The sequence below is a fragment of the Saccostrea cucullata genome, unplaced genomic scaffold (assembly GCF_032062105.1).
Source record: "Saccostrea cucullata isolate Sc308-1 unplaced genomic scaffold, CSIRO_AGI_Scuc_v1 ctg2144, whole genome shotgun sequence".
Lineage (NCBI taxonomy): Eukaryota > Metazoa > Mollusca > Bivalvia > Ostreida > Ostreidae > Saccostrea > Saccostrea cuccullata.
Genome location: NW_026923011.1, coordinates 7,563 through 22,540, shown reverse-complemented (window position 1 = coordinate 22,540; position 14,978 = coordinate 7,563). Strand labels below are relative to the sequence as shown.

The following is a 14,978-nucleotide window of genomic DNA, read 5'->3' as shown; positions in this document are numbered from 1 at the left end:
TCACGAGTCACAGTGAATGAGGGTACCTTATAATGGAAATCGAAAATTTTAATTATTTATTTTATTTTATAAAACTAGTAAGACGTGATGGCTTCAGGAAATGCGCTCATACTTTGACGACTATGTTTTTATTCAGGTGATCAATTTTTGATTTTTAATACAATTTTTCTGTTTTTTTCTTGAAATATACAAAGTTCTGATATTAATATAACCAACATATTATTGATATGATATGTTTGTCAAATTCTTGATAAATGATGTGATTTTTCTCCTTCAAATGTTTTTATTACATTTTTCAAATTGTAAAAGATTTAATTGAAAATTAAAGGCTAATATCACATTTACAATTCCCATTTTTTACGAAATCAAAAATGGTGACATGAAGAAAAGATCTATAACTTGGTCGTTTTATTTTTCTATACACATGATTTTTAATACCCTTGAAAACAAAGTTAGTCAACGTATTTTGAATGAAAAGTTATAAATAAGACAATCATTTTTATCCTTTTATTTGTTAAGAAGGGATGCTTTGCATGAACAAAAAAGCTCAGTGGAACTAAGTGCTATTAACGACATCGATAGAACTTGCCATTTCAGAATTTTAAGGTTAACCTGAGCTCTGGTCCGTCCATTCGTCGGTTAACTTTTCACATTTTCTTTTTCTTATGAAGAACCAAAGGGACAAATTTAACGAAAGTTGATACGATAAAATATGTGAAAAACCACAATTTAGACGTAAAAGCATTCACGGATGGTGTATACAAGACACCAATTTGTTGAAATCGAGTAACCAAGGGTAAGGAAAGAGACACAATATACAGCTCCGCGCACTTTCTAAGCTCATGTGGCTTTTGTAGAAATTAAGGTCAAATTCTTTTTGCGATAAAATATAAACATTACCCACCCTTAATACGAGAAGTGGCCCTATCATGTATTTGTTATCGCATGTTAAAGGTACACATTCTTTAAATTAATTATCTTGATGTTTAAAACTCGGTGTTTTTCGCAAATATAAACTCTATAACTTTGTAACAATCTCCTTATACAATATACGTTCAATTACATTAAGCTTCTCTTTCAAATTGATGAACTTTTCATAACAGAACTTCATTTTTGAAAATCTTCAAAATTTTCAAAATTCAAAGATAATAATTTGCAGACTTAACAACTGTCAAGAAATACCCTAACTGCAAAATTATTGATTCAATAGAATAATGAAACTTAAAACAAGATTATGCTACTTGCATAGCTATCTGCAACGAGATACTTAGGTTAGAAATTTCACTTGTAATATTATTAATCCCACCAAAAAATATGGACAATTCAGAGATTATCGAACTACTGAACTTACACTACCCTTTTTAAGATATAATACCTTCCGTTGTCATAAAGCACAAATCCATAGTGTTATCGTTTTACTTTTTTAAATGATTTTAATACCTCTGAAATCAATTACAAGAAATGGTAATTTAATTAATTACTTTCCAAAAAGGCATGTAATTCACAATTATTTTTCAATTACATTCAATTACACTGATTTTAAATAAATGAAAAATAGTCTCCTCTAACTTAATTTCATACACATTATTTATGACAGGTTAATAATTTATATTTTGGACCAAATATTTTAATAGTAATATTTCTTGAAAAAAAAAACTTCCCATTTTAAAGAACTTCCCTTTTTAAGTCAATTTTTGTTTGAATACAATGCCCCACTTCATTTAAAAAAACTTTTAAATCAAATTAATCTTTGTAAAGATTACAAATAAAATTGATATTTTGATTTTTAATCCATATGAAAATAAGAAGTCCAATGACTTCTAATCCTTTGGTTGGCCATATCTTCAGCTTGTGTTTGAAGCTATTAACAGGTGCTAATTAGTGTTTTGAAGCAAATACCTATTCCTACATAAGCATTGTTCACACCTTTGACTTTGTCTGTTGGTGTTTTATATATACTCGTTGACTTTAAATTGTAGTTTGGCACATAATAAGTCAAATATCCACATTTTGAGGTAAACCTATGATGCTGAAATAAGGAAATATAAAGGCAAAATAAAGCATCAAAAGTACATTTAGTATAAATTTATCACTTGTTTATGGGAAAGCTTAAAAATGATTCCAAAATTTAAACACGTGAATTATGGTAAAACCATCTGTAAACTTTCTACATGTATGCATTTTTCTCACAAATTCCCCAGTTGAAAGAATCTTCAGCATGGCAGGAAAATTTTTAAATTAATCGAAGATACATGTATATTAGGTTAGTAGACACAGTAAAATGTATGAAGCTTTTAATTATATTATTGTAAAAAGTGTTGTAAAATAAAATGTTATATATATAAACAAATATACATGACTATTTACTTTTTTAACTTGTATTCTTGAATGTAATTTGTAATCTAATTAATTACATTTGCAAAGAATTTGTAATGTAATTAATTACATTTCAAAATCCGTGTAATGGTAATGGTAATTTAATTGAAGATTTTGGGAAAGTAATTGTAATTTAATTAATTACTTTCCTATGTAATTGACCCCATCCCTGGTTTGTTTACATCAATTCTCGTTACGTTTCACTTTCACTCTGCTACTGCATGATCAACAGTTATGACGTCATGTGTTTGGTATGTAACCCCTGTGATAACTACAGAGGTCCAGGGACGACAAACTTCCGTTTATATTATGTTATATTATGCCTCTGCATATTTTGATTCATTCTTACGACCTCAAATCGATCTTAGATATCGATTTTAAGAAATTAGTATCTCTAAACTTCACGTCATATAGCTTAGTATGACGTCATATCATATAAGCAAGTAGAATATTTGGTTGTAACCTTAACCTACCTGCAAATTGACGATACAAACATTTAGTAATTAACTATATACCCGAATAATATAAATAATATAAATGAGATTTATTTGCCTTATTCTATATAAACCGTTTTACGGTACAATATATGTCGGAGTAATTTTTAAGAATATTTAAACTACTTTTAATCATTTTACTTGCACGATAGATTTAAAAATAATCGCCACAATATGGTCAATCTTAACCCGTCGATATTTTTTTGATACTTTTTCATTTCATTGGATTGACAAAAACGGTTTCCATTCAAAGGAAAAATGTTTTTTCAAACAACTGCAGTGTGGACACCGTCGATCTGCCAAAAAATAACAAGATAAAGTGGTCAGTGAAATTTTATATGAACATATATTGATGAAATGATTGACTGATATATGCATCATAAAGCAGCGTTTTATCATTAGAGGTTCGTTTTACAATTATAATGCAATTGTTTTTAAGGTCAAGATCCCGTAAAAACTATAGACCAACTTTTTGATGCAAGATCCATTATGACGTCAAAGTCATCTTCAATTTTTTTTCCCGTACTTAACAGCTTTAGCAGAATTATGTAGAAAATATGGTATTTTCATGACATTCAATTTGAATTTATATGAAAAGTAAACCGGGTACCTATATTAAATTTGATATTGATTTAACCCCCTTCCCCACAGTAACGCGTTTTAACGCATATACCATTTCCTATTTCTAACGCACAATCACGCATATACCGTTTCCCCTCAATCACGCATTTTCACGCACTTTAAAAAGTTTATTCAATCTTAAATTTAATGCAAATTTTCTTCAATTTTATGCTTGCAAAAATATCATAAAATAAGAAAAAGTTATATTTGTATTAAAATATTACGTAATAATATTATTTATACTAAATGTTAGAGAAACGTGTACCACACTATAAGGTGCTTGGGGGAAATGTTAAATTTCTATCTATATGACGTGAACATTAAGTGTATATTACATAACAGTTCAGTAAGTTGTAAAGAGTTAAAGAAGAGGCCAAGAACATACTAATTACTGTTTTCTGAGAGACTGTAGGCAATCTGGATACATTTCCTTTGTCGAATATGAAAAAAAACTCCCATATTCATGATTGGTGTTCTTAATTTTTCATTGAAAATGACAGTTTAAAATATTGTTTTCATCTTGTTTACATACAAATTATACCCCGATTACGAAGCTTAAGTTGTAAAACATCAATAAAGGAATTTATTTCTCAAGTTTGATAAATCTGTAGGCACCTTTTATTTACTAGATCTTGATTTTAGAACACGTTTTGATTGGCTAATGCACTGGTGTTCGAAACAGTAAAACGAGCATTATCGAAAGTGAAAGCTTTACATTATGACGTTCATAATAGAGCGACGCAATTGTTTTATAATACGCATATTATTGTATAATATATTATAAATAGTTATTACCTTTTCGTTGAAGAAACCGCTCACCGGTATACGAAAATTAGAAAACTGACAGATATATATAGTTATAATGTGGGTGGTTCTATGTATCTGTAACATATGCAAATTGAATATGATATTGACATCCCGAAATTAAATTATATTATCATTAAAATATACCAACCTATGCCGAGTGCAACTGTTGCACCTTTTTTTGAAAAATCCATACCGATCCGATGTAAGTTGTGAAGAAAACTTCAGGATGTTTCCACATTAATGTTATTTTGTGTATAAATTAAGTATATAATTACACAAAAAGTTAACATCATCTTCTTTTCATTAATATTTATCTTTTGTCCTTCCTTTTGCAGTTGATTTCGAGATAATTACAGCCCAGAGATAATTAGTTTTAAGAATGATATGTTTACTTAACATAATTATATCTCTGAATAAAAAAAAAAAAACTTAAGAAAATATGTTTTGTATATATTATTTCTTTTTTGATCTAATGAACTTCAAAATGAAATACTCAGTAATTGTTATCATTTTACGTTTTTCAAAACTTTACAAACATCCTATATAAAAGGAAAGCTCATGTACATGGAATAAAAATCGCCTACAGATTTGTTTACCTGGTAAAATATACACTTTCAAAAATAGAAATTAGATTTATCGTAGCCAATGATTGTGTTTAAAGTTGAAAATTAAAGTCGTAAGTTTTTAGACTGTTGATTATGGTAAAATATTGTGATTTCAAATTCTCGAAAAGTTTTTTGGGATTTTTGAGAATCCATATCTAATTCAAACAACTTCCTGAAAATATTGTTGCGCAGAACTCTTGAAGCATGATTTTTACACCTAAAAAATATTAGAGATTGGACATGACCAGAACAACTATATAACCTCACCATAATCTCATGGGGCAGGTTAAGGAGATGATTCGAGCACATGACAAGAAATGTAGGCAAAAATAGGTTTTGCGACTTGTTTTACTGGAAATGGCATGGACACGATAAAAGATCCCTTACTGATAAGAGTCTGTACCTGTCGTGAATAGGACAAAATTTGCAGCTTTCCACCGACAAGGGTGACTTCTCGTTTTGAGTGGAAAAATTCTCGAGAGAGACGTTTTAAAAAAATATATAGATAATCAACCAGACTTACTTTTATATTTTGACCAGTGATTTCTTAAGACATCTGCTTCATACTGGTAAATACATAAATGGGAGTATAACAAGTTAACAACAAAACTTTATGATACGGGTAGTATGTTGAGTTTCTACCGTACATGTACCTTACTCATATAGCAATGCACACTTATCAATTGCATTTGAGGTTCATGTTTCCAAGTTTATTCTTTACACCAATAAATGCCCAACATACAAACAATTCCTACCAGGATACAAGCGATAGAAAAATATTTTGCAGAAATACGTTTTAATACATCAATTTCATTATTTTGCAAATTCTATGATCTATACAAAATGCTTGTCAGCAAATGCATGTGTACAATTTATCAGTATGCTGAATAACGTTTTTCTTTTCAAATAAATTCCTGTTAAACACTGCTTAGGAAAATTTACATTGTGTGATTGAGAAATGAAACACTTCCCTCATAAATTAGCAAATATGTTACATAATTTATGAGAAACAAACATACATTGACAAATGCATCTATTCAACACTGTATTGTTGCATAAATCGAGGTCCAATGTCCCAGTAAGTGCTGGCAAGAAAAAAAAACATTACTCACAGCTAAAACAGTCATGACTTTATTCTGTTCAATATAGCATTATATTTAACATCTTTGCCTAATTAACTCAACACACAATTGATATTTGTTTGATTAATGGTACATCCAAGTCAAGGGTCATAATCAATTAATGAATGTTATATTTTCTAAGATGGATGAGGAGAAATAAAAAAAAAAATTTTACAATGTCAAAGTAGTAGAAAATAGTTAGGCCAGGAATTTCCCCAAATTATTTTTTTCTGAAAGAACCTTATTCGGTATTAACCAATATTTGCCCCCCCCCCCCATCATACTTTGATGGAGAAATATTTAATTAGGTTCTGGATGGTATATGCTGACTTCAAAGTACTATATATTATCATTTTTAATGACGTCATAGGTACGAAATGACGTCACAAACATGACGTAAAAATCAGGTTTTTGTGAATTCTACAGAAAAATATACATATTTCGTCGATATTTTGAGTAAAAGTCACCGAGCGCATGTGTGTTCAGCTTCAATATTTTGATATAATGTGAAGAATGATAATATCAATGAAATATGTAAATATTGATCCTGAACAAACTTGTGCTCTATAAATTCTAAAGCTTAAATTGTTGAAATTTTGTCCATTTTGTCCTCTTTCTAAAAAAGGATATACCAGATCAGGCTAGTTTGCGACGTTATTGTGAATAAACTACTTTGAACCTATTTTATGTTCTGTTAATTTATATTTCTCATACAATTTGTTTAATTTAGCACATTTGAGGAAGTTTTCAAAATTTGACATCTGTGGGGGAAAATATGACGTCATGAATTCAACAAGCCACAAAAATTAATTAATGACACGATGATCGTAAATAACAACATGAATTTATTTATTTTATCAATTAGTTATAAAATCTTATAAAAGTGCAATACTTGGTAACAATATATTCGAAAGTATTTCTCAAATATGACGTCATCTGCCTTGACATGACGCAGCACAGGTGATCCAGAAAAATAGATTTACTAGGTTAATAATTACAAGAATTAAATACATGTATATTTTGAGAAGTGCTTATCATTGTCTGTATAACGTTATTTTTACTTATAACAGAACTTAAGTGAAGTGGAAATATTTAGCTATTATAAGCAATGTCGTCAATATGTTCAGTTCTTTGCAAACAACACAGATTAGTTCCTAGCACTTTTTGAGTACAGGAAATAAACATCATTTAAAGTGTATCAATTTTTTTCTTGAAAAACAAGCGTACGTCCTTGCACTATCCTAATTTCTTATATTCAGCTTAATAATTCATTTTTTTATACAAGTCAGGTGACAAATAGCTGATACATGCAATATAAATGGTAATAACTACGGCGCATCCTATCCATTACGGATAGCTACGAGGGGTGTTAGAAAAGTTCGCGGACAAGTTCTATTGTGAGCGCGCTATTTCAGCGAAACCGGTCAAACTTTCCAGATAAAATCTTTACCTTTTTTCCAATAAATATACAAGAATTTGGTGCTCTACGGTGATTATTGAAAAATATACAGCTTTTTTATTTTGATAAAACTTGCTTCACGGAGCATGCTACATTTTGGCACGTTTACATCACAAAGACTCTTTATTAAAATTAAAAATTGCACAATTGTAGCGCAAAGAGATTTATGATATTTAACCTGCCGCTAAAGTATTCATGTAACGTCACTGGGAGAAATTTTGAACTAAATTGGAGGGTATATGACTGTTTTATAGCCGTTTATAAATGAACAACGCGTAAAAACACAGCCAAAAATCGGAACGTCATTGAGCGTCATGGAGCACTGCACAACGTAAAAATTGTGTATGCAGACTGGAAACTGTCTAAAAAGAGATTAAAATGTTCAAGATGCTGCCGGGAATTTCCTACACATACAAAGGACAAGTTTTCAAATAGTTGAAGCTTCAAAAGAATGGAAGGATTAACATTTTTAATGATTAACTCCATCGATACTTCAATACCCCCGTATCGCATGGACGTTGTGTTGCGCCTATATGGTTTTGCATAGTTTCCATACCTGATCGATTAACTGCATAGACTTTTTATAAGATCTCAATAATATCCGAATCAGTACAAAAGACATTATAGAAGAAAAGTAACATGTCTTGATATAGATATTTAATTTTAAAGTAGAAAAAAGACAAGAAATATCTGAAGAAATGAAAGATTTATAGAACTGCGACAAAGCTTAACGGGGTGAAATCTGGTTGTCACGTCGCCTTACGTCAATTGATTGCTCCGTGAATCCCAGAACCTCATACTAAAAATCGTTGTAAATTTTCAAGATTTTATAATATGGACCTGATTTTTTACACACCAGTAAACAAAATATAGGAATTTATTCAGACATAGGTCATACTTCACAGTACACAACAGATTTTCCGTAATTCAATGTGTCCGCGAACTTTTCTAACGACCCTCGTATATTACATTTTCTACAGATATTCAGCTGCTTTGTTACCATTTTAAAAAAGAAGTGTAACATACACATAAAACGGTACTAAGGTTACATTTTCCACATCGGTCCTTAATACAGCTTAGTTACACACTTGTATCCATCATTGATATTTTTTGCTTTACCTTAAATAAGATCAATATTGAGATATTGATGGTTTTGTTTGAGATTAATTAGATGTAAGTTGTAAAGTTCCCGATCCGGAAATTTTCCCTGTACGGGTTTGATTACTATGTGTTTTCTTTATGTTTCCGCCCAAGTCAATGGAGTAGCTTTTCACATTATATTTGATCTTTTCCTAGCCTCACAGGAGTAAGTAATTGTTTAAATGCATAAAATTTCATGAAAAATAATGTTTAGGACATATTTGAATTGTTTTATACCCATGATACTGGTAAATTCACTTGTCTGGATAATTTTTAGCAAAATGTCAGTCTGTTTGTCTATAGTCATGAACGAGAAATTATTGTCAATGTATATTATTATGTTTTTTGGTAAATTTTGGTATGTCAAATGTTTATGATTCTTTTTTACCCTTTTCACGAGGCGGAATGTCAGTTCCAAAATAAATCTGGAAACATTACATAAGTCTAATTTAATAAAACATTGTCATATTTACATGCTATGTGTCCATTTCAGGTATTGGTGACCAGTCACCTTCTTTCGAAGATGTTCCGCTGCCAACAATGGAAGGGAACTCTAATGTCATTTCTCGATTATAAGATTCATATTTCACAAGGACCCGTTACGATAATTGTGTAAACTGTCCCACATTTTTAAAGTTTAAAGAATTTATTAGTATAGTCTTCCGAAATAAAACTCATTAAAACAATAAACCGGAGTAGTACATTTACTTTTTAATAATTCTGTGAATAGATGTAGAAAAGCAAGAAAGATTAATACATGTAAGATTTGGACTGGGTAGATTTTTTAATGAAGGAAATGGAAACATTGAATAATATTCGACATCAAAGTGCATAAAGCAAAACAAAATAGAAACATAGCAACAACCATCAGAGCTACATGGGTTTGTTAAGGCAGCACATGGATCAGAATTCGGGGAATTGACATTTTTTTAAAATTATATAACACTAATAATTCGGAAAAGTCAATTATTTTGCTATTACTATGCATTCTTTAGACTTCAATGGGACATATACTACAGGAAGCACTTGACGTCTATAATTAGAAAATATGCCTTAATGAAAAAGTAAAAAAAGATCAACACTACCCCGGGGATGATAAATTTAAATTTGTTAAAATAGTTATGTAAAAACATCTCTGTACCACGAAAAGTGCTGCTAGAATCCTACTGTCTTGTCACAGAAAAAAAATTATTCAACACTTTAGGACGAAACTTTCCCAAAATTTTTACATTTTGTTCATAACATGCATCAATTCCCGTAAACCATACGACTCTAGCAGTGCTTTCCAAAAACAATAGAATGAGAGCTTAGATAAATACAAAAAAAATAGTTTCAAAGTATGCGGCGTAGTGTTGAAATTTTGCATTTTTTCTGTTACGAACGACAGAGGAAAGGCTGATCGGCAAGTAAACACCCTGCCTGCTTTAATCTTACGAAGAAATTGTAAAAAATATTAGCGTACCTTTTTCTTAAGCTTTATTCCCAGATGAATCACACATGACATTGATTGTAAATGCTTTTAAACTCCGATTTCTTGTGTTTGTTTACGCAAATTCTCGTTACGTTTCACCTTCCTTTATGATCATGAATTATGACGTCACGGGTTTGGTATGTAACCCATGTGATAACTACAGAGACACAGAAACGACAAAATCACGTATATATTATGCCTTTGCATATTTTGGTTTATTTTTAAAATCTCAAATCAATCTTAGATATCGATTTTAAGAAATTCATATCTCTAAACGTCACGTCATATAGCTTACTATGACGTCATATCATATAGACAAGTAGAATATTTGGTTGTAACCACAGGGGCTTGTGTAGAGAAAATAAATCAGTCAAAAAATAGTACCTCGGAGAAAAATACACAAAGGAGGACGCCATTTTGGATACCACCTCGCTTCATTAGCTATTTCCTCGATTGAATTGTTAAACTAGACATAGGAGCCGGTTCATATCCCTTAATTAATGATTTTTTCATGGTCTTACTTGCAGTTTTAATCTTTCTTTGTTTACATTTAAATTCTTGGTCAATTTATCGCGTAAACATCCAAAATCGACAACTCCTTGGCTTTTGCAGAAAACGAAAGTATAGCACGTGACGTAGTGTCACTCGGTTTGTCTCAGGACTTTTCTATTACAATGAAGGTAAAAGCAAAGTCGTACCCAAACTGAAAAATTTGAATATTTTATTGGTAAACGCAGATACTTACATCTTATCAATGACTGTTATTTAATTTCTGTGCTCTTCTGTTTGAAAGTATTTTCGTTTCACTCCTTTCCAAAATTTGTTGAATTTGGACTGAATCCGGGGTAGTTCGAAATATTCTCTAAGTCACATGTCATACTTTCGTTTTCTGCAGAAGCCAAGGAAATGTCGATTTTGGATGTTTACGTGATGAATTGACCAAGCCCCTATAAATGTTTTTCATGTAAACGAAGAAAGATTTAAACTGCAAGTAAGACCATCAATAAAATACATTTATTATGGGATATGAACCGGCTCGTAGGTCTAGTTTAACAATTTAATCGAGAAAATAGCAGATGAAGCGAGGTGGTATCCAAAATGTCGTCCTCTCTTGTGTATTTATTTTCTTTACACAAGCCCCTGTGTTGTAACCTTAACATACATGCGTAGGATCAGAAACGTAAGCATCTCCTTTCGACGGCTCACACCCACCGTGTGCTTCTTGTTATGATCATTAAATGACGGGAAAATCCGTTGTCAGTTCGGTGTATAAATAATGGACTAAAAATCAGTATAAAAAACGTCAGTCAGCATTTTTCTCAATGATGAATTGTATTTACTGACGAGGTCACTGTATTTACAGTAAAACTTACGAAATTATGACTTTAAGCAAGGCTGCTAATGGTCTTGTTTCATTAACTTCTTTTGCATATGGAATCAACTGAGATATATAAATGCAATATACAGGTGATGAAGGTATATTGGTTTATAAGTAAGGTAAGTTCACGATAGAAAGTTAAAGGGATGAAGAAGCATCCCTCTATTGATTTCTCGCGTCTCGGTTGTTTGATACGCATACGATGTAAATGGTAAAAAGAATCGCGACATAGCCAGTGTCTCTGAACCTTTCAATATGGCTTCCCCTCCAACCCCCTGCGCATGACATAATATAAAAACCTAGGATAAGATTAGAGGAATCTCGGATTATATAGTTAGTATCTTTGGGAAGTCAACATGATTTTTCAAAACTTGTAAAAAGAGAAGGAAAAAAGGCCAAAAAGGTGGTTTATTATACATGCTTTATTTCATATGTTTGTATGAATATTTAATTGTCTTTATACTTTGAATCCAGAAAAACTGGACCATCCTCCCTCCAGGTGGTTTGCGCCTACAGTCCGGATGTTAACTCTATCCCCGGCTTTCAAAACCAGTGGATATGTTCGTGAGCAGTTTTCATAACCTAGACCTTTCAGATTGTTACAGTTTCCGATTCCTTTTCTTTGATCATTGAGAAGGATTTCCGAGTCAAACATCTTTTTGGGTTCCACGACACTTGCCCAAGAAAATACGTAAAGCCCGTCAGATGGCGCTATGAAGACACCCGTTTGTTTGTTGTAGGCGTTTCCATAGTTGTAATATACACCGTCATAAACAACGTTGACGTTAGAACCTATGTTCAGGTTAAGTGATCCAGTTGGAAATGCATTAAATGCAATAAAGTTACCTGCAATATAAAAGTTAAATATTACAAAAGAATAATTGCACAACAATCAAAAGTATATGTTACCTTTTCATAAAGAAACTGTTACAGTTTAAATTGGCTATAAGTATTTGCTAGTCATCATTTGAACCAAAGTGATGTAATTAAATTAATCTGGGTCTTTCTATCTGCAACATTTAAAGCTCACCAATTATTTGGTTACACATTCTACAGTTCATGAATACATCATGGATATCAAAATATTATTTTTCGCTTACTTTTTGCATGGATTATCCATATAATTAGTCCCAGTTACTTAAAATACATTCACTTGGATTAAAAAAAAAACATCACAGAAAGCAAATTACTGGTCTTTTATGCAAAACATACTTTATATGTATTAGAACACCTGCATCACAGTGGGCTTGCGTCACGTACCCACTTAAGTACTATTTTTACAATTATAATTTTTAGATTGCACTGCCGTCTGCACGTGCTGTGTGATGAACACATCATTGCATGTATATTTGAAGGAATTATTTCATTTCTTGTTTTAATTGAATTATATTTCATGAAGTTTTCTAGTTTAATGGACCGGCATACTCTACGGCTGAGAGCTATATTTTATAAAAGAGACATTCCGCCTCATACATTTTCGCCAGGTTGTAGAATTTTCTCAAGTCTTTCTTTTTTAACTTGCAATGAAAGTGAAAAGAGGGGGGGGGGGTATTTGAGTCGTTTATTTTACATGCTGATAATATTATTTTGTTAAATATATGAAATTGGCTTCTATTAGTAATAAGATAACGCTAATATTCAGCTCGAATTTAACTCAATGAGCATTTGAAAGTAATTTTCCTTTTTTTTTCAACTTAAAAAATACGTTAAAAAAAAAACAAGCATGTCACTTTCCCTTCACATTCTTGTTTGTACAAGGTATCTTGCATGAATTGATATTGTCTTTCTAATCCATAAGCAATACAAATTAACACAATTATGTATGAAACCAAAAGAGAAAAACTATAATTTTTAGTATTTCATCTTAAAGACTGTTCATCACTTTACAGAAACTATATATTTCATGTTTCCTTCGGAAATATATTCAGTGTTATCTACAGCAAACACATGAACTTTGTCATTATTCAAACTAAGGGATATATATTTTGTTTACGTATTTCCTCATTTACATGTACATATTGCCAAAAATTGAACTCTTCTGAAATTACTATAATCCTTTATCAGCGGGGTATCATATTTTGCTTACAGTACTTAAGTTTTCTTTTGTAAAGAAAGGAAGATATGAATCGAACGGAACCGTAAAAGCAATCCATTTAAGGTTTTGCTTGGAAAACTTTTGGTTTATTCTGTCATAAGTAAGCTTTTTCAATATTTTCCTTTTGAGAAAGAAATGTCAGTTCTGTCTCAAAATTAATTGTCTAATATTAATCTTACAAATTAAAATGGAGACAGAAAACATACTAGTTGGTCTACGAGGGTTGTCCGTAAAGTTCGTGGACAACATTGATAATTACCGACAAACACTGATAAAAAAAACTTGGAACTATTATTTTCATTAAATTCATATTTCATTTTATCAATATGCAAGTTTTCTACAAAAACAAAGCACAAATAGTTATATTTTTATCAGATACAAAAAAGACAAACACTCATTTATGAGCACTTAAACAAAAATCCTTGACGTTACCTGACGTCAAAAGCTGAATACGAGTACATGTAACTTTTTTCAACAAAGTCACTGTTTAACTCAATATAATTCTGGTGTCGCTTTAACCAGTCTTAAAAAATGCACAATATGTTCAGCTTTCATACTTAAAACAATACTTAACAATACCTGTTCTCATTACCTGCAATCATCCTACCTCTGTCCACTAAAAACGACTATATTCAAGGAAATACGGCAAAATCACGTTACGAAATTAAATTTTTACAGCACCGCAATCTCAGAATGATGGTCTTCTTCACACATGTCATTCTGTAAAATGTTCCTTCCGTCTGAAAATTTTATTTTCAACTAAATACTTATGAGCATTTAAAGGTCTCTGTTAGTGTTTTTCCGATATCTAAGCAGAATTTTATCACTGCTCGCTGCTTCGCCTATCCCGAAAATGTCCCTTTTTTCAAGCGGGGGGGGGGGGGGATAATTACACGATTATACCAATATAAATATATAAACCAAATATGAGTGTAAGAGGAGAGAGGAGAGAGGTTTGAAAGTGCAAGAGATTTACCTTCATGCCGCAGGGAATCCACATCATCCACGGAAGCCTTCCCATCACTGTCCACAGCCAGGCGATCGACAGACTCTTGGATCCTCCCAAGTTTCATCCAAATTTTTTTAATTTGTTCCATTGCCTCTCCATTTCTGGCGCAGTCAGAGTCTTCATTCACATAAATGTGCTGGGAACACGTACATAGGAAGACGGGCATGAGGAACGCTGCCCACACGATTGCCATGGTTTCACTCTTTTGTTGTTGTGTTATTGGAAATGTTTCTGAAATATATCGTTTCTTGAATATATCCACAGCTTTATACATCTCAAAACAGGGAAGTTTAAAATTCAACCAATGAGAAAAGTCAATACACCCTTAAACTTCACTTAAATGTTAAGCAACAACAGAAAAAAGAGAAATAATAGAAACATTTGATAAAACATTGATCAGGC

At 31.4% G+C, this 14,978-nt stretch overlaps 1 protein-coding gene across 1 annotated transcript; it reads right to left on the bottom strand.

The window, feature by feature from the left end:
* Positions 1–11,929: 11,929 nt before the first annotated feature.
* On the bottom strand, positions 11,930–14,769 carry LOC134262942 (cerebellin-2-like). Its single transcript, XM_062745262.1, has 2 exons — positions 14,544–14,769; positions 11,930–12,318 (listed from the first exon to the last, which is right to left on the bottom strand). The coding sequence occupies exons 1-2, from the start codon at positions 14,767–14,769 to the stop codon at positions 11,930–11,932; spliced, it is 615 nt and encodes a 204-aa protein (XP_062601246.1).
* Between the last annotated feature and the right edge of the window lie 209 nt (positions 14,770–14,978).

What these genes read in the sequence shown, in the direction of transcription:
- LOC134262942 (XM_062745262.1), bottom strand. Translation starts at nt 14,769, where the DNA reads ATGGCAATCGTGTGGGCAGCGTTCCTCATGCCCGTCTTCCTATGTACG. An exon ending in GGATTCCCTGCGGCATGAAG is followed by an intron (nt 12,319 to 14,543) that starts GTAAATCTCTTG and finishes TTTATATTGCAG; the next exon opens with GTAACTTTATTGCATTTAAT.